At 41.3% G+C, this 25,383-nt stretch overlaps 1 protein-coding gene across 1 annotated transcript in view; it reads right to left on the reverse strand.

Moving 5' to 3' along the window:
- Window positions 1-25,383, reverse strand: part of LOC145349291 (RPA-related protein RADX-like) — a gene marked incomplete at its 3' end in the record, with an annotated part of 68,117 nt that overhangs the window by 37,896 nt on the left and 4,838 nt on the right. The window contains exons 3-7 of the mRNA XM_080197798.1: window positions 18,329-18,481; window positions 17,385-17,527; window positions 11,242-11,434; window positions 5,926-6,034; window positions 3,546-3,637 (exon numbers count right to left, since the gene is read on the reverse strand). Coding sequence (XP_080053924.1) covers window positions 3,546-3,637; window positions 5,926-6,034; window positions 11,242-11,434; window positions 17,385-17,527; window positions 18,329-18,481 — 690 coding nt within the window. The remainder of the gene's footprint in view (window positions 1-3,545; window positions 3,638-5,925; window positions 6,035-11,241; window positions 11,435-17,384; window positions 17,528-18,328; window positions 18,482-25,383) is intronic.

The raw sequence follows: 25,383 nt of genomic DNA on the forward strand, positions 1-25,383 counted from the left end.
GCCCAAAGCACTTTCGCAGGTAGACGCTGTGGTTAAGAAGGCATATAGTACACTGGCATTCATCAATCAAGGAATTGAGTTTAGGAGTCAGGAAATAATGCTGCAGCTGTATAAGACCCTAGTCAGACCCCACGTGGAGTACTGTGCTCAGTTCTGGTTGCCTCATTACAGGAAGGATGTGGAAGCCATAGAAAGGGTGCAGAAGACATTTACAAGGATGTTGCCTGGATTGGATGGCATGCCTTATGAGGATAGGTTGAGAGAGCTCGGTCTTTTCTCCTTGGAGAAACGAAGGCTGAGGGGTGACCTGATAGAGGTGTATAAGATGATGAGAGGTATTGATCGAGTGGATTCTCAGAGGCTTTTTCCCAGGGCTGAAATGGTTGCCACAAGAGGACGCAGGTTTAGGGTGCTGGGGAGTAGGTACAGAGGAGATGTCAGGGGTAAGTTTTTCACTCAGAGGGTGGTGGGTGTGTGGAATCGGCTGCCAGCAGTGGTGGTGGAGGCGGATTCGATAGGGTCTTTTAAGAGAACTTTGGATAAGTACATGGAACTTAGTAAGATGGAGGGTTATAGGTATGCCTAGTAGGTAGGGAATGTTCGGCGCAACTTGTGGGCCGAAGGGCCTGTATTGCTGTAGTTTTTTTATGTTTCTATGTTCTATTTAGGCCATAAGTTCGGGTCATGCCTTGAAGTATTTAGGTCGGGACTTTTTGCCCATGTAGATCTTGGGCCTAGCGCCTCTAATCTTCCCGAGGCCTTCTTGGAATACTTCAGGATACTTCCCGATGACTTCATTAAATTGTCAGTACACAAAGATCTATTGCCAATCCAGGTGGATTTTCCCTTCCTAAAGGCTGGGCCCTGATCCTTGCACCACTACTAAGGGGAGTCAGGTTGTCTGTTGCCTGTGCGTTGCTGGGGTTACAGTGGTACCAACAATATATAAGGGCTCTGCAGTGTATGTGGCCAATCTAACCTTAGTATCCTAGCCTTAGTCCAATTGGAGTTGCCTAAAGGTTTGCTCCCAAATAATAGATACAATGGTTCCTTTATCTACCTCTATGTGTAAGGGTTAGCCATTTACCTGGAGATTAATCTTGAATGGAGTTACTTTGGGTATGGCCATGCAATTTAGCTGCATCAATTCTTCATCCTCGGACTGATTTGTTTGTAAAGCCATTTGTAAATCCTGAGGTGGCTTCCCCCTTCAGCCAATGCATTTTGCCTGTTCTGGTAGCCTTGTCTGGGGTGAATCCTACGACTACAACTGCAGCATGGATGTACTCACTCCTCATTGTATTCTGGAGAAACTTCCCATCTAGTGCTAGAATCTCACGGCCACCAATTCCAATCTCCCTTTCTTGGCAGAAAATGGGAAACATGAGTTTTATCCTCACGGAACTTGTTTCTGCAGTATGGGATCAGCTAAGGATGAGGACAGTACCACTATGGATCCCTAAAGCCCCTGGGCCCTTTTTTCCACACTTTGCAGTTCTATTGTTTTCTTAATGTCCAGAGTTGGTTCAGTCAACAGCTTCCTTTGAGTTGCAATATTATTAATTCCACATAATAAACGTTCCCTTAACATTTCCGCAAGTGCTGATCTGTACTCAATGTTTTGCCAATTTCTGCAGTCATGTCAAGAATTCAGTGACTGGTTTCCCAGGGAGTCTTAATTGCTATGTTAAACCTGTAGCATTACAATATAACAAATGGTTTAGGGTCGCAGTTGTCCAATATCACATCTACCAATTTGTCAAAAGATTTTAAATCTTGAATCTGGGGCTGCCAAATAGGTTAAACTTTTTATGCTGCTGAAAGTCAGGTCGCAATAAGCAGCCAGGAGAATGACTTTTTGGTGGCTGTCCCCTTCTACCTGTTTGCCTGGAAGAAATACCTCATTCTTTTGGCAAACTTGGGGCAATTCTCCACACCTGCAAGCTAAGTTTCCCAAACAGTGGCATTTTCAATATCTTCCCATCACTGCCTTATCGGATTTGTCGAAAGGCAAAGCTGTTCAAAGCTTTTCTTGCTCCTCGTTGCCAACGTAATGACTCAGGAAGCCCGACTGGAAAGTAACATTGTCTATTACGGAATGCAATTTCCAAACCCACACGCGCTACCAAGGGTAGCAAATACATGGGAATACTACCATCTGGAAATTCCCTATGTAATAACTCAGGAAGCCCGACTGGAAAGTAACATTGTCTATTACAGAATGCAATTTCCAAACCCACGCCCACTACTAAGAGTAGCAAATACATGGGAATACTACCATATGGAAATTTCCTATGTAATAACTCAGGAAGCCCAACTGGAAAGGAATATAGTTTATTCCAGAATTCAAAGTAAAACCACTGTCGTGGCATACACACAGTGCTACCTGCCTGGAACTAAACTTCAGCAAGTCCAGTCGTGAGCCTGCCTTTTAAAGGGTCAGGTAATGAATTCTAGCTGGGAAGGCCATTGCCTGTTACCAGTGGAGCTCATGCTCAGTCAGCCCCACAGGGAGGTCAATCAATGATCCGCCATGGACCTCATTGGGGTGGGGGTGGGGGGTGGGGACTACCACACCCCTCCAAGCTATTCACCATTTTAACTTGGAAATATATTGTCATTCACTGCTGTCTTTGAGTCAAAATCTTGGAAGTCCATCTCTAACAGTACTGTGAGTGTACCAACATCATAAGGACTGCAGCCCATCAAGAAGGCAGCTCAGCACCCCCTTTTCAAGGCAATCAGGGATGAACAATAAATGCTGGCCAGGTCAGTGACGCCCAAATCCCTTGAATGGATAAACTTCCCATGGCAAATGCTAAGAACAGGAAGGATTCCAGGTCACCCATGTTTCATACAGAGTGGTATCCAGAAAGTCAAAACAACTTACCTCTCTCGAAACAAAGAAAAGATGCCTGTGAACTCCAGTGGACTATGACTAATTATAGACATAAAGAGAAAAGCACTGGTCAATGCTGATATCTTTACAGCAGTCGGTGCTGAGATAATTTGTGAACTCTTGTGAACTATTGTTCCATGAATATCCATGTTGACAGATGCTGGTGCATTCCATCATCAGCTAAAATCAGGGATATTTTGGTGCTGATGTGATCATCCTACATGTCTGAAGTTCTTAGACTTACAGTGAAATTTTGTTTCAAATATCAGAAACTCAGTGCAGCTATTTCTCACTTCTGTGCACTCAAGACAAAACCTATCAATTTTAGATAGCAAGCAATTTACAACAGCGAAGATATAAATGAATTATTACATTTTGCACAAATTGAAACTCTTGGTGGATGTTGATGAAAACATGGGACATACACTTCTAAAAAGCACAGTCTAATATGATAACAATCTGAGTTGTACAATATAGGAGTAGGAGTGCATGGGCAGTGCTACCACTGCCTATCATAACTATATTTTACACAAGTCCTCACACAAGATTTCAGGAAATCATATCATGCTGGAATGTAAGCTATCCTTCGTATTTGGAGATTACAATAAACAGTGAATCTGTTTGAATAAGCAATTAAACATGTTACCTTTCTTTCTAATTCTTTCACATCTGCCGACAAAAGTGACAAGGCCTATGACATCACAAACGTAAGTATCAGGGACAGTATCTAAAAGATCCCTGAAAATAAAAGATTCTGTTTTATATTTGAAAATAAGAATTCTTAAACAAACAACATACTTTGTACTTTATTATTTAATACCCAAGGGAATGTTAACATGCAATATTTCAGTATCACAACATTTTCCATATTTCAGTATGGAAATATATGGTTGTATATACTATAAAAAACAACATATTAACTATTTATTAAATGAATCAGTTCAAAAAACTCTCAGAATCCTCTGAATTTATTTTAAATTCTAATTAAGTGCTAAGAAAATTATGAATATACTTTACTAAACTGCTTTGCAAGTACTGTATAAATATGACTTCAGCAAACTGTAACAATAACTTGCCTCTGAAAAAGAACTGAACTAAATTTGTTTTCATAAAACAAAATAATTAATTATAATTATATATTATTGAAGCATTAAGTGCTGTTCATCCTATTTCTTTAATATCCAAAACATTGTCCTTGCAAAGACTGCTGCAAATTTTGAGTCTGTACAAGATATTCTCTCAGTTCAGCATCACAAATCATTCCTGTTAAGTGAACCTTGTGTCCTGTATGAATTGTAGCACTGCTGGCCAATTTGTTAGTAAATGATAGCATTACCCAGGGTTTTAGCAGTAAGACTATTCGTCTTAAGCGATCGATACTATGATGTTACCATTTACAATCACATATGCTTCTCTCTTTCATATGAACTCTTTACGCACATAAACTGCAGTCTGGGGAGGAGGGCTGAGTGTGCAACTTAGAAAGCAAATTAATGCTCTAAAGGGCCATATACCAAGGTGGCAATAAGGCAAACAAAGCAAATGAAACAATAGTGGTGAGGAGGGGGGAGGGAGTAGAAATGAGTGTATGAGGCTTCTACAACAGGTTGAGAAAGAACAACGATCTGCTCAGGGTTGTTGTAGCATCAAAAGGGGTCCTAGTGGGGTGGTCATAACACTATGGGGAATCCAATACTAGCTAAACTTTACAGGACCTAAAGTGACACAAGAACATAAAAGAAAAAGCATTGAACATGCACAGTTGTGCTGAGACAATGCGTTTACTGTCCATCATAATAACATAAACAACTGTTTTCAACCACAGCCATTCCAGTTGAATGTATTTTTTATGAACAAGCAAAGCACAAAGTTGGAATATAAACTGGAAAATTCATCAAATTGATGTTTGTTAAATGATGAATCTACCTATCTCCACAATCAAATTATAATAAGAGAAACATCAAGCTGCTACAAGACAGGCCATTTTTAAACCTAGTAAAATCATTTTTTCAGCTTAGTAGAAACATTTTCCCTGAAACAGCAATTGATTAGTAATCCTGTTGCGTTGGATTAACGTTCACATCTTTTTCCAGAACCTCATGTCAACGCCACTGGGATTTGCAACCTGAAACCAAGTTACATTAGCCAAAAGGAAACAGTTGATGATTGAAAGCTGCTAAGATTTTGTAAATTGAAACTTATATCTTAAACTGGCAAACAAAGATTAAAAAGTGTATTCAACTTTTTCGATGAAAGTTGAACAGTATCAAAACCTTAAAGTTTTCACTAACTTTCACTAAAAAATTAACACCTTAATTCATTTTCAATACTTTCAGCATAATGCATATCTGGAATGTCTTCAATCAGAACTACGAAGAAAATAATAATTTCTATACATATTGACAATATACAGGCCACGATTAAAAGAATATTGATTTGAAAATACAGATATATACATATATAGGAAGCAATGTGACACACACAATGTTGCACAGGCTTTTTCTTAGATTAAATTTGGTGGGTAGAAACCTGAGGGGGGGAAGAGGGGTATAGACCTTGAGGAGGGGCCACTGCTGGGTTCAGATGACCATTAATAGGCACACTCCCCTAAACTTCACTGCCATTAGTCCGGGGAGCAATCCCTGACAGGCTTCAAAATTGGTGCTGACCTCAGCCTGCTGTGGAAAAAAAAATGTAGTGGAGTGGGAAGGTTGTCCAATAATTGTTACTCAAGGGCCTCAATTAGCCCAAAGGTGTCTGGCAGCTCCCACACTATACGTAAAAAGCAGTGGAATTGGGTGGGGGGGGGGGGAAGGGCGGTGGTGGGGAGTGAGCAGGTGGGTGCTGATGAAGCCACTCATGGTGTGAGGCTAAATTTTATATCCCCTGCCTGTTCACCCAACACCAGGTAGCATAAAACTCTACCCCAAATTTTGGTTCCATCAAAATGATTTATTATCTTACAAATGAATTAGTAAATGAATACACATGTACACATGCAGTGAAGTATTGTACTGGTACGCTACCTTGTAATAAAATGATACTTAATATCAGGAAGCCTCCATTCAGGTTTAACTTGTTTTGGTGAAATAATCTTAATATCAGCTGCAGGCTTCCAAGGGTTCAAAGAAATAACTGAAATACAAACAGAATAGATACATTCAGAACACACGTGGTAAAAATCTACTTAATGAAATGCAGCACTGCTCAGAAATAAAAATAATTGAAAAACATGGTGTGTCTCTTTCATTGCAAATGGTCAAAATAAATTTATGCCAAAATATTGGGGTTATCTAAATAAGTGTGTCCCTGTTATGAATCAATCACCAAAAACAATACGTATCTTGGAGGCATAAGAACATAAGAACATAAGAAATAGGAGCAGGAGTAGGCCATCTAGCCCTTCGAGCCTGCCCCGCCATTCAATAAGATCATGGCTGATCTGTCGTGGCTCAGTTCCACTTTCCCGCCCTCTCCCCATAACCCTTAATCCCTTCTCTTATCAAAAACCCATCAACCCGCTTCTTAAAAATATTTAGCGAGGCAGCCTCCACCACTTCAACGGGCAGAGAATTCCAGAGATTCACCACCCTTTGAGTGAAGAAGTTCCTCCTCAACTCCGTTCTAAACCGCCTCCCCTTTATCTTGAGGCTGTGCCCCCTAGTCCTACTGTCTTTTTTGAGCGGGAAGAGTCTCTCCACCTCTATCCTATCCATCCCATTCATCATCTTATACGTCTCAATGAGATCTCCCCTCATTCTTCTAAACTCTAACGAGTACAAGCCTAGTTTATTCAGCCTCTCCTCATAGCTCAATCCCCTCAACTCCGGTATCAGCCTAGTAAACCTCCTCTGCACTCCCTCCAGGGCCAAAATATCCTTGCGCAGGTGCGGCGCCCAAAACTGCACACAGTACTCCAGCTGCGGCCTCACCAATGCCCTATACAGCTGCAGCAAGACCTCCCTACTTTTATATTCAATCCCCCTCGCTATGAAGGCCAGCATCCCATTCGCCTTCCTGACCACCTGCTGCACCTGCAAGCTGGGTTTTTGCGATTCATGCACAAGGACCCCGAGGTCCCTCTGCACCGTCGCCTGCTGCAGTTTTTCGCCACGTAAGTAATAGTCCTTCCTACCATTCTTCCTACCAAAGTGGACCACCTCACACTTGCCAACATTAAATTCCATTTGCCATTTCCTGGCCCATTCGCCCAGCCTATCTAGATCCTTCTGCAGACTCTCCACACCCTCCGCACAATTTGCCGTTCCCCCAATCTTGGTGTCATCAGCAAATTTCGACACCCTGCACTCGGTTCCCTCCTCCAGATCATCTATATAAATGGTAAATAGCTGAGGCCCCAGCACCGACCCCTGGGGCACCCCACTAGTCACCATCCGCCAATCCGAATAGCACCCATTGACCCCCACTCTCTGCCTCCTATTTGACAACCAATCCTCTATCCACGCTAACACCCTACCCCCAACTCCATGTCCCCTGACCTTCTGCAATAACCTCTTGTGAGGTACCTTGTCAAACGCCTTCTGAAAATCCAGAAAGACCACATCCACCGGCTCTCCTCTATCCACTGCCCTAGACACATCCTCATAGAACTCCAGTAAATTTGTCAGACACGACTTCCCTTTAATGAAACCGTGTTGCGTCCGCCCTATCAAGCAATTCCCTTCAAGATGCCTCGCAATTTCCTGCTTAATGATGGATTCTAACATTTTACCTACCACAGACGTTAAACTAACCGGCCTATAATTCCCCGCCTTTTGCCTGGCACCCTTCTTAAACAACGGCGTAACATTAGCCGTTTTCCAATCTTCCGGCACTTCCCCGGAATCCAGCGACGTCTGGAAAATAACCACCAAGGCATCCACTATCACCTCCGCCATTTCTTTCAGAACCCTCGGATGCATTCCATCCGGTCCTGGGGACTTGTCCACAATCAGCCCCTCCAGTCTGTCGAGCACCACCTCTCTAGTAACAGTAATGTCATTAAGACCCTCCATTCACAGACAGGAGAAATCATCATGGGGGAATGAGGACATGCGAAACATTGAACAAATAGTTTATGTCTATCTTCACAGTAGAGGACACAACTTATATAGCAGAAAGAAAGGGTAATCAAAGGGGCTAATGACAAACTTAAGGAACTAAAATCCCACAAATCCCCAGGACCTCATAGCTTATATTCAGCATTCTAAAAGATGTAGCTTCAGGGACAGTGGATGTGTATGTTATGACTTTCCAAAATTCCACTGATTCTAAAATGGTCTCAACAGATTGGAGTTACCAATTTGAGAACAGAGACAAAATAGGAAACAACAAGCTAATTAGCCTGACATGAATCGCCTAAAAAAATGCTGGAATCTATTATTAATTAGCAGTATAGCGAGAAAATCAGAGTTAAGATCAGGCAAAGTAAATAAGGTTTTTTGAAAGGGAAATCATGATGACAAGTGTATTGGCTTTTTCAGGAAGCAAATAGTAGGGTAGATAAGGGGAAACCTGTAGATGCGGCATACCTGGATTTCAAAAAGGCATTCAAAGTGCCACACAAAGTTTAATACACAAGGCGATGGCTCATGGAGCTAAGGATAATATCCTAGCATGGATGATAATTGGTTAACAGAGAAGAAACAAAGAGTAGTGATAAACAGGACATTTTCAAGTTGCCAAGCAGTGACTATGGAGTGCTGCAAGAATCAGTTGAGGCCTCAGCTATTTACAATAGATATTAATGACTTAGACAAAAGAAACCGAGAGAAATGTATCCATTTTTGGTGACGAAACAAAACTAGGAGGGAATGTAAGCTGTGAGGAGGGCACAATGTGGCAATATAGAAATCCAGACATGTGAGCAGGCAACAAAATAGTAAATATAGAACGAAGTAGGGAAGTGTGAAGTTATCACTTTAGAAGAATAGAACACATTTTTTTTTTAAATATGGTGTAAAACTTGTAAGTGTTGATGTTCAGAGGGAATTCAGTATTCTCAAAAGGAACAGAAAAAAATAGCATGCAGGCACAGCAAGTAATTAGCAAAGTAAATCACATGTTGATGTTTTGGGATTGGGAGTACAAGAATAAGGAAAATTTTGCTACATTTGTACAGGACTTTGGGAAACCCACATCTGGAGTATGACGTGCAGTTTTGCTGTCCATATTTAAGGAAGAATATATTTGCTTAGAGATGTACAGTGAAGGTTCACTAGATGGAATCTTGAGAGGTTTGTCCTTTGATGAGAGACTGATTAAATTGGGCCTGTAGTCATTAGAGTTTAGAAGAATGAGAGGTAATTTCAGTGAAAAATAACAGGATTCTGAAACGTAGACATTAAGGCTGCTTTCCCTGGCTAGGGAATCTAGAACAGGGGCACAATCTCAAGGAGATGACAATTTAGAATTGAGATCAGGAAAAGGTCGTGAAATTGTGGAATTCTCTACCAAGAGTTGTGGATGTTCCATTGCTGAATACATTGGGGCAGCACAATAGCACAGTGGTTAGCACTGTTGTTTCACAGCTCCAGGAACCTAGGTTTGATTTCTGGCGTGGGCCACTGTCTGTGTGGAGTTTGCACATTCTCCTCGTGCCTGTGTGGGTTTCTTCCAGGGGCTCCGGTTTCCTCCCACAGTCCAAAGGTGTGCGGGTTAAGTTGATTGGCCATGCTAAAATTGACCCTTACTGTCCTCAGATGCTTAGATTAGAGGGATTAGTGGTAAAATACGTAGGGATATGGGGGTAGGGCCTGGATGGGATTGTGGTCAGTACAGACTTGATGGGCCAAATGGCCTCTTTCTGTACTGTAGGGTTTCTATGATATTGAAGATAGGCAGAATTCTATCAGAAAATCAAAGGAATTACGGAGTGGGGGTAAAATGGAGTTGAGGCAGAAGATCAGCAATGATCATATTGAATAGTAGCAGGCTCAAAAGGCAGTTTGGTCTACTTCTGTTCTTATTATATGTTAATTTGTTTCATATATATATATTAAAAAATACTAAGTATACTCACACTTTCTTTCAATGCCATTTGACTTCATATTGGTACATTTTTGTCACCTTATATCAAATTTCTCTTATAAATTCCATGACAAAATATGATGGAAAATACTTATGCAAAATCTGATTGTTGCGCAATGTAGCGACTGATTATTTTCTTCATCTTCAAATTTCCCTCCCCACCCCCCCCCCCCGACTTCTCAGTATCAAAATTTTGAGTAGCCAAAAGTAAGGTTTATCCAAAATTTAAGTAACGAATTGTCTTTTATATCCTTTTAGTACTTTTATTAAAATTTAACTGAAGACTACAGACACTACCAAAAGCAAAGGCTTGGGGCTGATACTTTTTCAGAACTCTGTTAGTGTAAGTTAAATTTGGATTGTGCAGTCTGAGCAAGTGCAGTCTACCTGCATATGTTCTCACCTTCACGTGAAATATATTTTTGTTTAGTTTCAGGCAAGTTATTCAAAGAAAATAAGACTTTAAACTGTTAAGTGATGTAAATTGCAATTGTAATGTAACTACTTTCTTCCCCTGCAGACTCAAGAACAGCTTCTTCCCTGCTATCATCAGACTTTTGAACGGGCCTTTCAGATATTAAGCTGATCTTTCTCTTCACCCTATCTGTAACTGCAACACTATAGTCTGCACCCCACCCTTTCCTTCTCCCCTATGTATTTTATGAATGGTAAGAAACAATACTTTTCATTGTATCTTAGTATGTGACAATAATAAATCAAATCAAATCAAAGTCAAGTGCTGAATGAGATGGTGGTTGAAGTAGGAATGACAAAATATGGCTCATTGGGAGATAATATGAATTTATGGAAGGTGGCCTAGTCAGTACAATAATCAAGAACACAGATTGATTAAGTGGCTAATCTATTCAAGTATTTTTATGCGGAGCTGGTAATTGACATTTGTTCAGTAATTCAACTAGGGTAATCCATTTGCTTTCCTTTAAACAATATTAATATGCAAGATTTAATTTTAGTGTCCATCAAAGCAGTTTCCTTCCAGCCACAATAAACAAATCAAAGTGACACCAACTACCGACATTCTATAAAAAAAATTAAAAAATAGGATTAAAAACACCATCCAATCTGTCACATCACTAACATCATGAAAATATATTAGCAAATATTATTTAGGATGGGAGAATAGCCAGTGGCATAGTTCTATGATGATCATGTCACAATCAAGCATTTCTCTTGCATCATTGTATCATGAACTCGTAAACAAAGAAATAAAGGTTCATGTGCCCCATTTAATAAAGAATTTACTGATCGTTGTACTTTTTAATATTTCACTATGGAAAACACTATCACATTACCTATTTCTTTATAGATTTTTAAGTTGGGATGGTATGAAACAGGTTGTGTTCTCATTCGAAATGCATCCTTCACAATGTACTTCTGTATAAATATTACTGTCCCAACCTCCAAGCTCCGAAAGAATCTTGGACATAAGGAGTTCCATAGAACCATTGACATCATACCCGAACAGTCACCAACTTCAAAGTAAGCCTATAGAAAAAAATATATGAAGTTTAATTAGGAAAAAATACAACTGCAGTAACTTGCATTTAAGTAGTGCCTTAAAGCAGCAATGTCCCAAGACACTTCACAGGGGTATAGGACAAAAAAAAAATCACCAAGCAAAGGAAGAATGTATTAGGTCAGATGTTCCAAAGCTTGTTCAAAGGGGTAAGTTTTACGGAAGGTGGAGAGACAGATACCCTCAAAGGAAAAGGTTGAAACTCCCAATTCTAGATCATCCCTAGATATCAAAAAGCATGCAGAGTAGGATAAGGCAAAGAAAAGTTTGGGCAGAATTTATTGGGGTGGCAATCATGCTGCAACCATTCCTGCACCCCTGCCCCCAGCTCAATTTAATGCTAATCAGGCATTTATTTGGTTGATGACAGGGTCCTTGGACCTTAAGGGTGGATGTCCAGCCTCTGAAAGCTGCTAGCCATTTAGAGACTGAAAGCTTTCTAACACTGGCAACACCACTAGGAGCGGTGGATACTGCCAGCAGTACAGTAAGCCCAGGCTGAAGATTGTCATTAGAGCCCAGAAGGCACAATCACTAGGGCCACACGGTCTCGCCCTTGTGGATGAAATCCTGAAGTAGCCACTTACAGGCCTCACTTGACCTTCAAGTGAGACTTTTCTCACTCCGAATTAATCAGGGGAGTTGGGAAGGAAATGGGGTCTCCAAACTACACATTCCTACCCTATTATACAGCATAAATTTGCTGCCACATTTCCTACAACTTTGACTTCACTTCAAAAGCACTTCATTGCTTGTAATGTAAAGTATTCAGTGGTCATGAAAAGAACTTTATAAACTCAGATAATTTTTTTTCCTCATCTGTGGCTTAGTGTCAAATTTGTTTAGTGTTACTCCATTAAAGAGCCTTGAAGATGCTATATAAATGCACATTGGTATTGTTGTAATAAGTCATGTTTCGACCCTAGTGTCTCAACTTTTCGATGAAATTTCACAAAAAAAATGTGTAACCGCTGAATCTGATGATTAAGCTGAACTTTTTCTTCACCCTATCTGTAACTGCAACTCTATATTTTGCACTCTATCCTTTCTTTGGCATTATGTACTCTATGGGTGATACGTTTGGTCTGTAATTGCTCGCAAGAAACAATACTTTTCACTGTATCCTAAAACATGTGACAATAATAAATCAACTCAAATTCAATTCAAAAAGTTACATTTGTTTTGTCTGTTTTTGAGCGCATGATTTCCACAAAAGGTTGTTATAATTTTGAAACACATACACTGGACAATTTATTTTACTTCATATACTGAAACATACGATCATCCAGCAGAGGCGGCAGAAGAGAATTCTGGGAAAAGTCAACTCAGTCACCTTGATTGTACTGTGGTAGCTGAAGAACTGGTTTTAATTGGCAGAGTTGTGTGTCACTGCTGTGAGATGTGAGGGATCATGGATATTTCAAGTGTCCCTGAGGGGTACATCTGTGGAAAGTGCATCCAGTTGCAGATGTTTACAAATGCATGGATTGATTAGAGCAGCAGCTGTAACTACTGAGGAGCACAAAATTAGCTGAAATTGTTATAGATAATAACTACAGAGATCTGGTCACACCCAAGGTGCAGTGACTGCCAGGCAGGGTAAGCAACCGGTGCAGGTGTCCCCTATGGCTGTCCCCCTATCTAACAAGTATGCCATTTTTGGATACTGATGAGGACGAAGGTCCAACAAGGGACAGCAACAGTAATGGCCAGAGCGAAGGTACCATGGCTGGCTCTGCTGAACAGAAGGGGGCTACAAAACATTGTAGACCAATAGTGGTAGGAGATTCAATAGTCAGGGCACAGATAGGCACTTCTATGGCCACAAAAGGTATTCCAGGATGTAGTTTGCCTCACTGGTGCCAGGGTCCTGGAGGTCTTTGAGTGGGTTCAAAGCATCTTAAAATGGGAGGGAAATCATCCAGATGTCATTGTGCACATTGGCACAAATGACGTAGGTAGAAAGAGTAATGAGGTCCTGCAACAGCAATTTAGGGAGTTAGGTAGAAGATCCTAAGTAATCCTAAGATTACTATCTCTAGGGTAGTAATCTTAGGATTACTCCCATGTGTTACTGAGTCCAGGAAGAGGGAGATAGTGCAGCTGAATATGTGGCTAAAGAACTGATGCAGGAGGGAGATTTCAGATTTGTGGATCATTAGGATGTCTTCTAGGGAAAGTGGGGCTCATACAAGAAGATGGTTACACCTGAACTGGAGGGGCACCAATATCCTGGCTAGGATGTTTGCTAGTGTGGTTCGGGTGGGAATCAGAACAGTAGGTCAGCAAGTGCAGAGACTGGGGATGAGCATGGGGCCAAGGTCTGGCTAGCTAAGATGAGGAGCAGGCTGGGAGTGGTCAAACTCAATGGGCCTGGAGGTCTGGACTGCATCTGCTTCAATGCAAGGAGTATAACAGATAAGACAGATGAACTTAGAAACTTGATTCATAAACTTGGATGTGATTGTGGTAATGGAGACTGGGCTAAAACAGGGACAGGACTGGCAGCTAAATGTCCCAGGATATAGATGTTTTAGGCGATACAGAGGGGAAGGCAAAAGAGATGGGGGAGTTGCAATACTTGTTCAGGAACATATTACAGCTATACAGAGGAAGGACACCGTGGAAGAATCAGGTAACGAGACATTGTGGGTAGAGCAAGAATCAGGTAACATGACGTTGTGGATAGAGCTCAGAAACAGGAAGGGGACAGTCACTATGATAGGAGTGTACTACCAGCCTCCCAACAGCCCATCGGAAGTTGAAGAACATATATGCAAGCAGATTTTGGACAGTTAAAGAAAAAATAGGGTTGTTGTAGTGGAAGACTAACTTTCCTCATATTGACTGGAAATCCCTTAGGGCTGGGGGTCTAGATGGTGAGGAATTTGTCAGTGTCCAGAAAGGTTTTTTGGAACAATATGTAGATAGTCTGACTAGAAAGGGAACTAGACTGGATCTGGTACTAGGGAATGGGCCCGGCTAGGTAATCAAAATTGCAATGGGGGAATATATGGCGAACAGTGAGCACAATTCCATAAGTTTTCGGATACTCATGAAAAAGGACAAGTCCTAGGGTTAAGGTACTAAATTGGGGGAAGGCTAACTACAACCGGATTGGGCAGGATTTAGAGGCTGGGAGAAGCTGTTTGAGGGTAAATCCACACCTGGCATGTGGGAGTCTTTTGAGGAATAGTTGATCAGAGTGCAGGCCAGGCATATGCCTTGAAAAGGAAGGACAGGAAAGGCAAGATTTGGGAGTCATTGATGACCAGGGAAATTGCTAGTCTTGTCAAAAAGAAAAAAGATGCATATATAAGATCTAGGCAACTAAAAACAGATGAAGAACTTCAAGAATACAGTGAAAGTAGAAAAGAACTGAAACAGGGAGTTAGGAGGGCAAAAATGGGTCACAAAATGTCCTTGGCAAGTTGGATTATGGAGAATTCCAAGGCATTGTATACATACATTAGGAACAAGAGGGCAGCCAGAGAATGAGTTGGTCCACTCAAGGACAAATGAGGGAAATTATGCATAGAACCAAAGGAAGTGAATGAGATCCTTAATGAGTACTCTTCATTTGTGTCCTTCAAAAAGGAGAAGGACACATTGATTGATGTTGTCTCAAAGGGGTACACAAACACTCCAGAGCAAGGCAATTATTATGAGGGAGGTGAGTCACTCATCTGATGAAGGGGCAGCGCTCCGAAAGCTAGTGGCTTGTGCTACCAAATAAGAACATAAGAACATAAGAAATAGGAGCAGGAGTAGGCCATCTAGCCCTTCGAGCCTGCCCCGCCATTCAATAAGATCATGGCTGATCTGTTGTGGCTCAGTTCCACTTTCCCGCCCTCTCCCCATAACCCTTAATCCCCTCTCTTAACAAGAACCCATCAACCCGCTTCTTAAAAATATTTAGCGAGGCAGCCTCCACCACTTCAACGGGCAGAGAATTCCAGAGATTCACCACCCTTTGAGTGAAGAAGTTCCTCCTCAACTCCGTTCTAAACCGCCTCCCCTTTATCTTGAGGCTGTGCCCCCTAGTCCTACTGTCTTTTTTGAGCGGGAAGAGTCTCTCCACCTCTATCCTATCCATCCCATTCATCATCTTATACGTCTCAATGAGATCTCCCCTCATTCTTCTAAACTCTAACGAGTACAAGCCTAGTTTATTCAGCCTCTCCTCATAGCTCAATCCCCTCAACTCCGGTATCAGCCTAGTAAACCTCCTCTGCACTCCCTCCAGGGCCAAAATATCCTTGCGCAGGTGCGGCGCCCAAAACTGCACACAGTACTCCAGCTGCGGCCTCACCAATGCCCTATACAGCTGCAGCAAGACCTCCCTACTTTTATATTCAATCCCCCTCGCTATGAAGGCCAGCATCCCATTCGCCTTCCTGACCACCTGCTGCACCTGCAAGCTGGGTTTTTGCGACTCATGCACAAGGACCCCGAGGTCCTTGAACCTGTTGGACTTTAACCTGGTGTTGTGAGACTTCTTACTGTGTTTAGCCATAGCAGACAGTGGATAGCAGAAGGGTATTTTTCTGAATGAACGTCTGTGACTAGTAGTGTTCCTCAGGGATCAGAGCTGGGACCTCTGTTATTTGTAATATATATAAATGACTTGGAAGAAAATGTAGCTGGTCTGATTAGCAAGTTTGTGGATGATACTAAGATTGCTGGAGCTGCAGATAGTGATGAAGATTGTCAGAAAACACAGCAGGATATAGACAGGCTGGAAGATTGGGCAGAGAAATGGCAGATGGAATTTAACCAGGGCAAATGCAAGGTGAGTTATTTTGGTAGACCAATTCGGGTGGGAGGTAAAAAAATTGGCAGGACCATCAGGAGCATAGACACACAGAGATCTGGGAGTGTAGGTCCACAGATCCTTAAAGGTGGCAGCAGAGGTAGAAAAGTGATAAAGAAAACATATGGCATGCTTGCTTTCATTAGCTGGGGCATCAAATATAAAAGGTGGCAAATTATGTTAGTTATATAAAATGTTAGGTCACATTTGGAATACTATGTCCGTCTGGTTCCACACTACGGGAAGAACGTTGAGGCTTTGGAGGGAGAACAGAGAAGGTTTACCAGGATGTTGCCTGATATAGAGGGTATTAGGTATGAGGAGAGAGTGAATAAACTGCAATAGTTCTCCCAGGAAAGACAATGGCTGAGGAGCAATCTGATAAAAGTTTATAAAATTATGAGAGACATAGATAGGGTGAATCGTTGGAAGCCTTTTCCCAGCGCAGAAATGACAATTACAAGAGGATACATGTTCAAGGTAAGGAGGGGAAGATTCAGTAGAGATGTGCAGGGGACGTTTTTTTTAAACACAGAGGGTGGTGGGGATCTGGAATGTACTGCCAAGTGAGGTGGTTGAGACAGACACATTAGTGACATTTAAGACTTATCTGGATAAACACATGAACAGGCAGGGAATACAGGGCTACAGATGGTTGGTCTAGATAGGACAATGTGATCGGCGCAGGCTTAGTGAGCTAAAGGGCCTGTTCCTGTGCTGCACTGTTCTTTGTTCTTGTTCTATGAACACATCAGTCATTGTTGCAACACTTTCCATTTTGATGCAATCCTAGCATTATTGGTTCTGACTAAGCAGTAAGCAGGAGCTGATTGCAAAAGCTTGAGTCAGCAGTGTGAATGATAGTGTGGTAGCCAACTAATGGCAGAGTCACTCTAAAGCAAAATGTTATGCATCTCATTCTACAATGACACTGTCCTTTCGATATCATTTGTTTTGTATATTATTATAATCAACTTATTTCTTAACCAGAATGTTCACTATTACTTCCAGCTGATTGTAATCCGGCACAAAGAGGCTTTAGTCCTATCACAAGGTAATCATTTCAACAATTTATTTTAAAAGCAGCATTCATAATAGGGTCTTGCCTGATAAGGCCAATCAATGTTCTTGCCAGCTCGTCCATAATGCCGTAATCTGGATTTATACATTATTCTCACCAACAGTGGAGCCAATTTCAACCTTCGTCTCCACGTATATTCCAACTCCTTTAGTGTAATTATCCTGAGACCTAAGTACAGCAAATTAGTAAAATATGAATAAATTTTCATAAATAAATGCTGATTTATGATGTGTGTTGTAATAGATAACATAGTAATGCATCCACGGAAATTTGATTCCTTAATTTCTGACCCACTTCATAGAATCCCTATAGTACAGGAGGCGGCTATTCGGCCCACTGAGCCTGCACCAACAACAATCCCACGCAGACCTTACTCTGTAATCCAACGTATTTACCCTGTTAATCCCCCTGACAATAAGAGGAAATTGACCAATCGACCTAAACCCATCTTTAGGCTGTGGGCGGAAACCGGAACACCTGGAGGAAACCCATGCAGACATAGGGAGAATGTTCAGATGCCGCATAAACAGTGACCCAAACCGTGAAACGAACTGGGGTCCATGGCACTGTGAGGCAGTGCTAACCACTGTGCCACCGTGCTGCCCTCTTCCATCCACCTTTGCTTTCCTCAACAGGTTTTTTCAAGGTCTGCATAGTATGTAACACTCTTCCATTGGACAGTGGATATTTGAGTCTTAACGTGGTGTGATGAAACTCCCAGTTTTTGCAAAACTCAGTGCCTGAGAATTGTGGACTGCTGTCTGAGAACTTCAGGTAAGCCATGGTGAGAAAAAAATTGATTTCAAATGATTCATTGGAGTGATGCTATTACTATCCTTTCTCAGAGAGGTAGTGTCAAGTCTGGCATGTTTGGAATGAATTTCCCAAGATAGGTCACCATGTCCAAAAACCTCCCCAAGTCTTTTTTAAATTCTGTGGATGACATGTTCAAGACTACTTCCATTTTACCCTGGTCTGATTTCAGTTGCTCACTTGATAGCACATGTCCCAAGTACTTGACTTCATGAAAGCCGATTTGCACTTTTCCTTCTTCAGCTTTAAGTTGCTTTCTAACTCTTGCCAACATCTGCCTCTGTGTGTGACCATGTTCTTCTTGTGTCGCTGTTCAGACCACAACATTGCAATATGTTTCCACATCGTCTAATTCTTCAAGTAGTTGCTTCAGTGTTCTATGGAGCACCTCAGGAACCGAATACCAAAAGATAAATGTAAAATCTTATACAGCCCAGATGCTGCAGTGAAGATACAGGGATAGTAACTCCACCTATCCTTCTTGACCTTCCAACAGCCTGAATTTGTTTCCAAGACTGAATAGTGAGTAGTTTCCAAAGACATTGGTGTGTCATACCATGGGCGGCATGGTTGCACAGTGGTTAGCACTGCTGCCTCTCAACACCAGACATTGGGTTTGATTCCCAGCTTGGGTCACTGTCTGTAAGGAGTCTGTACGTTCTCCCTCTGTCTGCACAGATTTCCTCTGGATGCTTCGGTTTCCTCCCACAAGTTCAAAAGACATGCTAATTAGGTGCATTGGCGATGCTAAATTATCCCTCAGTGTAGCCAAACAGGTGCCGGAGTGTGGCAACTAGGGGATTTCCACAGTAACTTCATTGCAATGTTAATGTAAGCCTACTTGTGACTAATAAATTTTACTTCAAAAGACCCCCACCCCCTCCCCAAAAATGTGCTGCAAGAAAAGAATCAAAGTGGTTAAAAACTAATGTAATTAAACTAAAACTAACCTATCTCTTCAGTTCCTTGTTCACATCTCGAAGACCGTAGGAACCTCAGGCCTCCTGCGCAGCATTGGCCAGGAAAGAGCCACACATGTGTGGTTGAGATTCTTTACATTGGTCAGACCCATGCATGTAACCAACAGGACTTGGAGCTGAAGACAAAGGCCCCATGCGCCCGCACAAAAAGCAAAAACTCAAAAGGGCAAAAAAGCCCTGAGGGAAGTGAGAGAGAAACAAAGAGGGGTAAAGAAAGACATAAGCTGTTCTGAAAATCACAATACTGGAACCATATCAATAACTTCTATCTATAATCATGTTTAAATAATGCCTAGATGAGATTAGCATTCTGCTGAGACTTCTGTCCTGCACTTCAGCTTTCTCCTTGTTCTTTAGTAATTATATTACTGCTTTTTTTCACAATTTACTTTTCTACCTGAGGTAATAGTACTCAAAGAATTAATACAAAAACAAAGTGTGCAAGTGCTGGAAATCTGGCATTGGAAAAAATACTGGAAAAACTTAGATAATCAGGCCATATCTGCAAACAGAAAATGTCATGTTGATGGTTGCTTAAAATATTAAATTCTGTATGAACTGAATAAATTATTTGTGAACTGTTAAGGAAATCAAAGTTCCCTTTATACAGTTTACATTTATATCATATTGTTTATATTTTCCAAATCAATGGCCCAGGGTTTGTTATAGTTAGAACTGAAGTTATCAGTACTTGGCACTATTATGATCGAAATCAGATTTTTGGCATCCACACATGCACAATAAAACATGGAAACACGTGTTTCTCAATTCTCTCCAGATTTTTCACCCATATTTCTATTCTCTCTGACAATGAACATGGGCTGAAAATCACCCCTAAAAGTATTTTGTTTTAGGGCAGTTCAGACAAAATAGGAGGTGTGCCTCCATTTTTTTTAATAGTATAGAAGTGTGCATTACGTATAAAAGTTGGGAACCACTGAAATGTATTTAGCATTAGCAAGATTACACATGATCTCTTCTACTGTGGGCAACTGATAATGATCTCTTTATACCACCTGGTTTAGATCACTAGGACCTAGATACAATTCTACAATTACAATTGAATTAACCTGTTTTGTCCGATCTTCAAATTTCTTAATGGCTTAATGCCATTCTGTCCAACTCTCTTTCAGTCGATCTTTCAGCATTAGTTACTTTCCTGGGCATATGTATTTTGGGTCACTGTTTTCCTGATCTTGGAAAGTTTTCTCCCTTTTGGCAATCTATCCTCTTGAACACATTGTTGTACTCACTCAGGATGTCATCAGAGGGTACAGTCAATATTCACAGAATCATAGAATTCTACAGTGCAGAAGGAGGCCATTCAGCCCATTGAGTCTGCACCGACCACAATCCCACCCAACCTCTACCCCATACCTTTACCCTAGCTAGTCCCCCTGACACTAAGGGGCAATTTAGCATGCCCAGTCCACCTAACCCTCACAGCTTTGGACTGTGGGAGAAATCTGGAGCATCCAGAGGAAATCCTCACAGACACGGGGAAAACGTGCAAACTTCACACAGTGACCCAAGCCAGGAATCGAAACAGGGTCTCCGGCGCTATGAGACAGCAGCGCTAACCACCGTGCCTCCGCATTCTCTTAACTTCAAATTTTCACAAGCTTTGATTCCAAGAATGGCTGTTGCATCATTTTTCACCACTATTAAACGGATGTGCTCGAGACCGTGCAATGGCTAGACAAGTAAAAAATTGCTGTGTAAACAGACAGTCTCACTTTTGTTTTAGTGGTCTTCCTTTACTTATCTTACAATACAGGACAAAGGAAATATATTTGCTTGTGCACCTGTGTCAAGCCTGAAATTCACCAGCATGTCGGCAATTTTTAAACCAATCTCCCATTCATCTTCTTTCAAATATGCTGTTACTGAACCAATGAAAAGTTCAGATTCTGTATCTGTGTCATCATCTGCAATTGTATGCACTTTCTTTGATTTACACATCTTAGCAAAGTGATTTAATTGATCCTAGTTCTAAGTTGGACAACTACATAGTAAATCCTCTGTTCTGCATTTAAATATTCATTCTTTTTACCTTCAAACTTTTGATTTCTTTTCCCCCAGCACTTTCTGTTCAACAATATCTAGCTGCTTGACCGAGAGGTGTAACCAGTTCCATCTGTTTAATCTGGCATTTTGTTGTCTCTGCCACTCTGCAGATATTTACTGCTTTCTCTAGTGTGATCCACTATTCTCAAAAGCCATTCTCACAAAGAATCATTTGTGATCCAGCAAATTATTATATTTTGGATGAGTGATTCTTCAAGCTCTCTAAATTCACACGATTTAGCTCATTTTCTCAACTCAGTTGCATATTAATTAATGTCACTGCCTTGCGTGCATGTACAAAATTGGTAGCTTTTGTGCATTATGTTTTTCTAAGGACTACTGTAAGCTTCAAAATTTTCAATTATTCCTTTCAAATCATTTAATTTCTCATCACTTTCAAATGTGAATATGTTATAAACTTCTAGGGCATCTTCCCCTGCTATACGAAGGTGGAAAATTGTACCAGCTGGTCTTTCTTATCAGTGCATGTTACTGTGAGATATAGACCACAGCATTGCTAAATCTCCTCCAGTTTTCTGCGAGATTACCTTTCAAATTGAGTTCTGTCAGTGCTTTTAGAATCTCCATGTGGCGTTAAGTTCATAGAATCATAGAACCCTACAGTACAGAAAGAGACCCTTCGACCCATCGAGTCTGCACTGACCATAATGCCATCCAGGTCCTACCCCCATATCCCTACACATTTACCCGCTAATCCCTCTAACCTACACATCCCAGGACACTAAGGGCAATTTTAGCATGGACAATCAACCTAACCCGCACATCTTTGGACTGATGGATCCTGGTATCAAGTCTTTTTTTGCTACACTTCTAACATATGTCTTGTTTTTATAATGTAGCATGATCAATATCATTATTGTACACTAACTTTATTAACAACAGAAGACATACACAAATGCAGGCTTGCAGCCTGATTACAACTTACATTTACATGTGCTATCTGATCTCTGACTGCCAGGTAAGGTGATGCAATGAAGTACATAGTGTACCATATTATATCTAATATTGGAATACACAACCACAATCACTCTAATTTCATGACAATCCTCACTTCCCGTGGAAGAACGAAAAACAAAACCTAAATAAATAGCTAGTGCAGTCAGGAAATTCTACAATGGGGCAAAGTTTTAAACCAAGTCTCCATCTGCTTGCTTCACCAGTTAACAGGATGTTAAACAGTGCTATTCAGGTATAACTGTGAAGCAAATTATGTTCACTATGATTTATGTGTAAATTGCAACCAGAAATGTGCAGTGAAACAGTAAAATGCCAAAATTGCTGTCCAAGTTATGCTCCTCTGATGATGTCACCTAATATTTTGGCGCTCCATTCATATGTTCAAAATAGCATTAAAGTTCCTATACTCTCTTTTAATACAGACTTTCATTTTATTTATTTTTTGTACCTGATTGAATACTGAATTCACAATTCTAACAAATAACTTCCTATGTTGCACATTAACAATTTGCCAATTCAATTGGTTAAGGAGATACCCAATTCATGCAGGTCCCAGATGTTCCTTTGAGGACACTGAACATTGGCCAGAGCTTACCTTGCAAATCCTCCAAGTCTAAGGACAAAACCCACTCACAGCAAATATGGCTCTATATTAGTGTTACACAATAGGATTTCAACATTCACCAAACTTGAGCTGATTAGGTCACCATATTCACCACATTACAAAAATATGAAGTATTATGAGGACCAATTAACAATTTTTTGAAAGCAAGTTCAAGGTTTTAAAGAATCAACAATCAAGACTGATCAAGTCAATAATCAATACTCCCTGCCGGGACAACTTTAGAGGGGCCTGCAATCCAATTATTAGCAAAGCAAGCTTGCTGTATACAATCTCAAAGAATGGTGACAATTGTTACATTCCCCAGGAGAAACACAACTCAAAACAACAAAATAACCCCACAAAGAAAATACCAAAAAGATTTCAGTTTTTATAACTGCTACTTTAAAATGAATTACAATCAGCAAAAACTAAACATGAATTAACAGGCAAATGATACTTCTCAAGAAAATTTCACTTTTAAGTAGGCAATACAAGATACATCCTATGGAATCATAAGCACCTGCATCAATTCCTGTATAAATATGACACCACACAGTTGCAATTTCACAAAATGCTGCTCTTCTTTCATGCAGAGTAGGTCAGGAGCACTGTCTGACAACAGCTTTCATCTTAGAGTTTCACTGGTATGATGATCATCATTAAGAAGTCTGACAACACCAGGTTTAAGTGATGCCATCAACAGCAAGACACCGTACATGGCAGTGGCCTTCGGGTGGGAAGCTTGCAGCGCCTCCCCATTCTCAGGTTTGGGAACAAAGGCCAGGGAGGCGTGTGGGGCAGGAGGGGGAACATCATGCTGTTCCCGGAGACCGAGAAGAAGGAGGAGATTATGACTCCAGCTCATCTCATCTGCAGCAAGCGAGGAAAGGAAATCTGAAAGTCATCCTTCGCCAAATGGAGATGGAGAAAATGTCCTCAGCAGCTAATTGAGGTCATGGCTACTAAAGTTTTCCCTCCTATCATGGAGAAAGAGAAGTCCTGTATTGAGTACCGAGAAATATCTTCAAGAACTCACATCACAGACAGGGGTCAGGGAATACAGATCTTTATTGCAGTCTTATTCGCTTCACACTCCAAACAACTGCTCTCACGGTGGTTCCCGAGGCAGCTCACCCCACGCCCCATGTCACCTTAAAAGGGGCTCTGCCCCAATATACATAACTTTCCTCCCTTCTAAACAACAATTCCCCCCAACAGCAACAGCTTTTTTAAACTATTTACATAAAATTATACATTTATTTTACATAATTTCAAAATACTTTGTGAAGAACCCAAGTCTATTTACAACATGATTCGGGCCATTCTTTAGTTTCCCACCTATATGTCCATCCTACATTGACATGATCAATCTATCAAGGGGTTGATGGTCCTGGAAACTGTCACCCTCTCCTGGTACCTCCACTGGCACTGATCGGAATGCCTCCAAAATTGTAGATGGAGTCCCCACCCCTTGATGTGGGACCACTAACAGTTGGCCTGCATGCTGATGCTGAACTAACTTATCCAGAGTATCCATCATAAAGAACAATGGCTTCAATTGTGGCTTGAACCCACTTCTCCCCAATGCATAGTTTCTGGCAAGTACCAACTCGCCCTTCTGAAATGCTCTCAGCTTGGCATGTTTGGCTTGACAGCCCACCTGCGTCTCCTGGTTCCACCATTCATCTTGTCTCAACAGGCCTCAGTAGGTCAAACATTATATGCAACTATCTCCCATTCATCAATGCCACCGGGAAGCATTTATTGCTGAATGGCGGGGTGTTCCTGTACGCACTCAAGAACCGATTTAAATCTTTGCACCAATGATCCCTCTCCCAATGAAGCCTCCAAGGAGTGTATAACAGAATGCAAAACGCTCTGCTAACCCAATTGTCGCTGGGTGGTAGGACGCAGACTTTACATGGCGAATTCCATGCAGGTCCATGTACTCATAAAAGTCCCATGACATGAACTGCAATCTGTTGTCACTTACACTCTGATTTGGGTATCCAAACCTAGCAAACATGTCAAGCTTGTCAAGGGTCCATTCTATGGCCTTTCATTTCATACACATCACTTCTGGCTACTTCAAGTGTCTGTTGACAGCCACCAGTAATATCAGGCCTTCAACTGGCCCCACAAAATCTATGTGGACCCACTCCCAAGGCACCTATGGCCACTCCCATGGGTGCAATGACAACACAGGTTTTGCTTTCCATTTTGGAATATAATATGCACAAGCCTGCTTCTGCCTCAATGTTGGCAACAAATGTTTGGCCACCACACATAACTGCGGGCCACTTCTTTCATTTGCACCACCCCCAGGTGCCTTTGGTGCAGTAGTTGCAACACTTTTCTTCTCAAGAATGACGACCAGTGTGCCCCTCAACAAACAACCGACCTGCAGTAATAATTCCCACTGCAGACTTAAAATATGGCCTCAGTTCCAGGTTTTTCTGTTGGCTTGTCCTCTCCTTGCAGACCAGGAAGACTGCTCGACTCAGTATGAAATCCTCTCTTGTGGCTTGTTTCACCTTAGCAGCTATAATCAGTATTTGATCATGGTGTGAGAAGTACATTAT

The sequence above is a fragment of the Carcharhinus amblyrhynchos genome, chromosome 10 (genome assembly GCF_965287045.1).
Source record: "Carcharhinus amblyrhynchos chromosome 10, sCarAmb.v2.hapA, whole genome shotgun sequence".
Classification (NCBI taxonomy): Eukaryota; Metazoa; Chordata; class Chondrichthyes; order Carcharhiniformes; family Carcharhinidae; genus Carcharhinus; species Carcharhinus amblyrhynchos.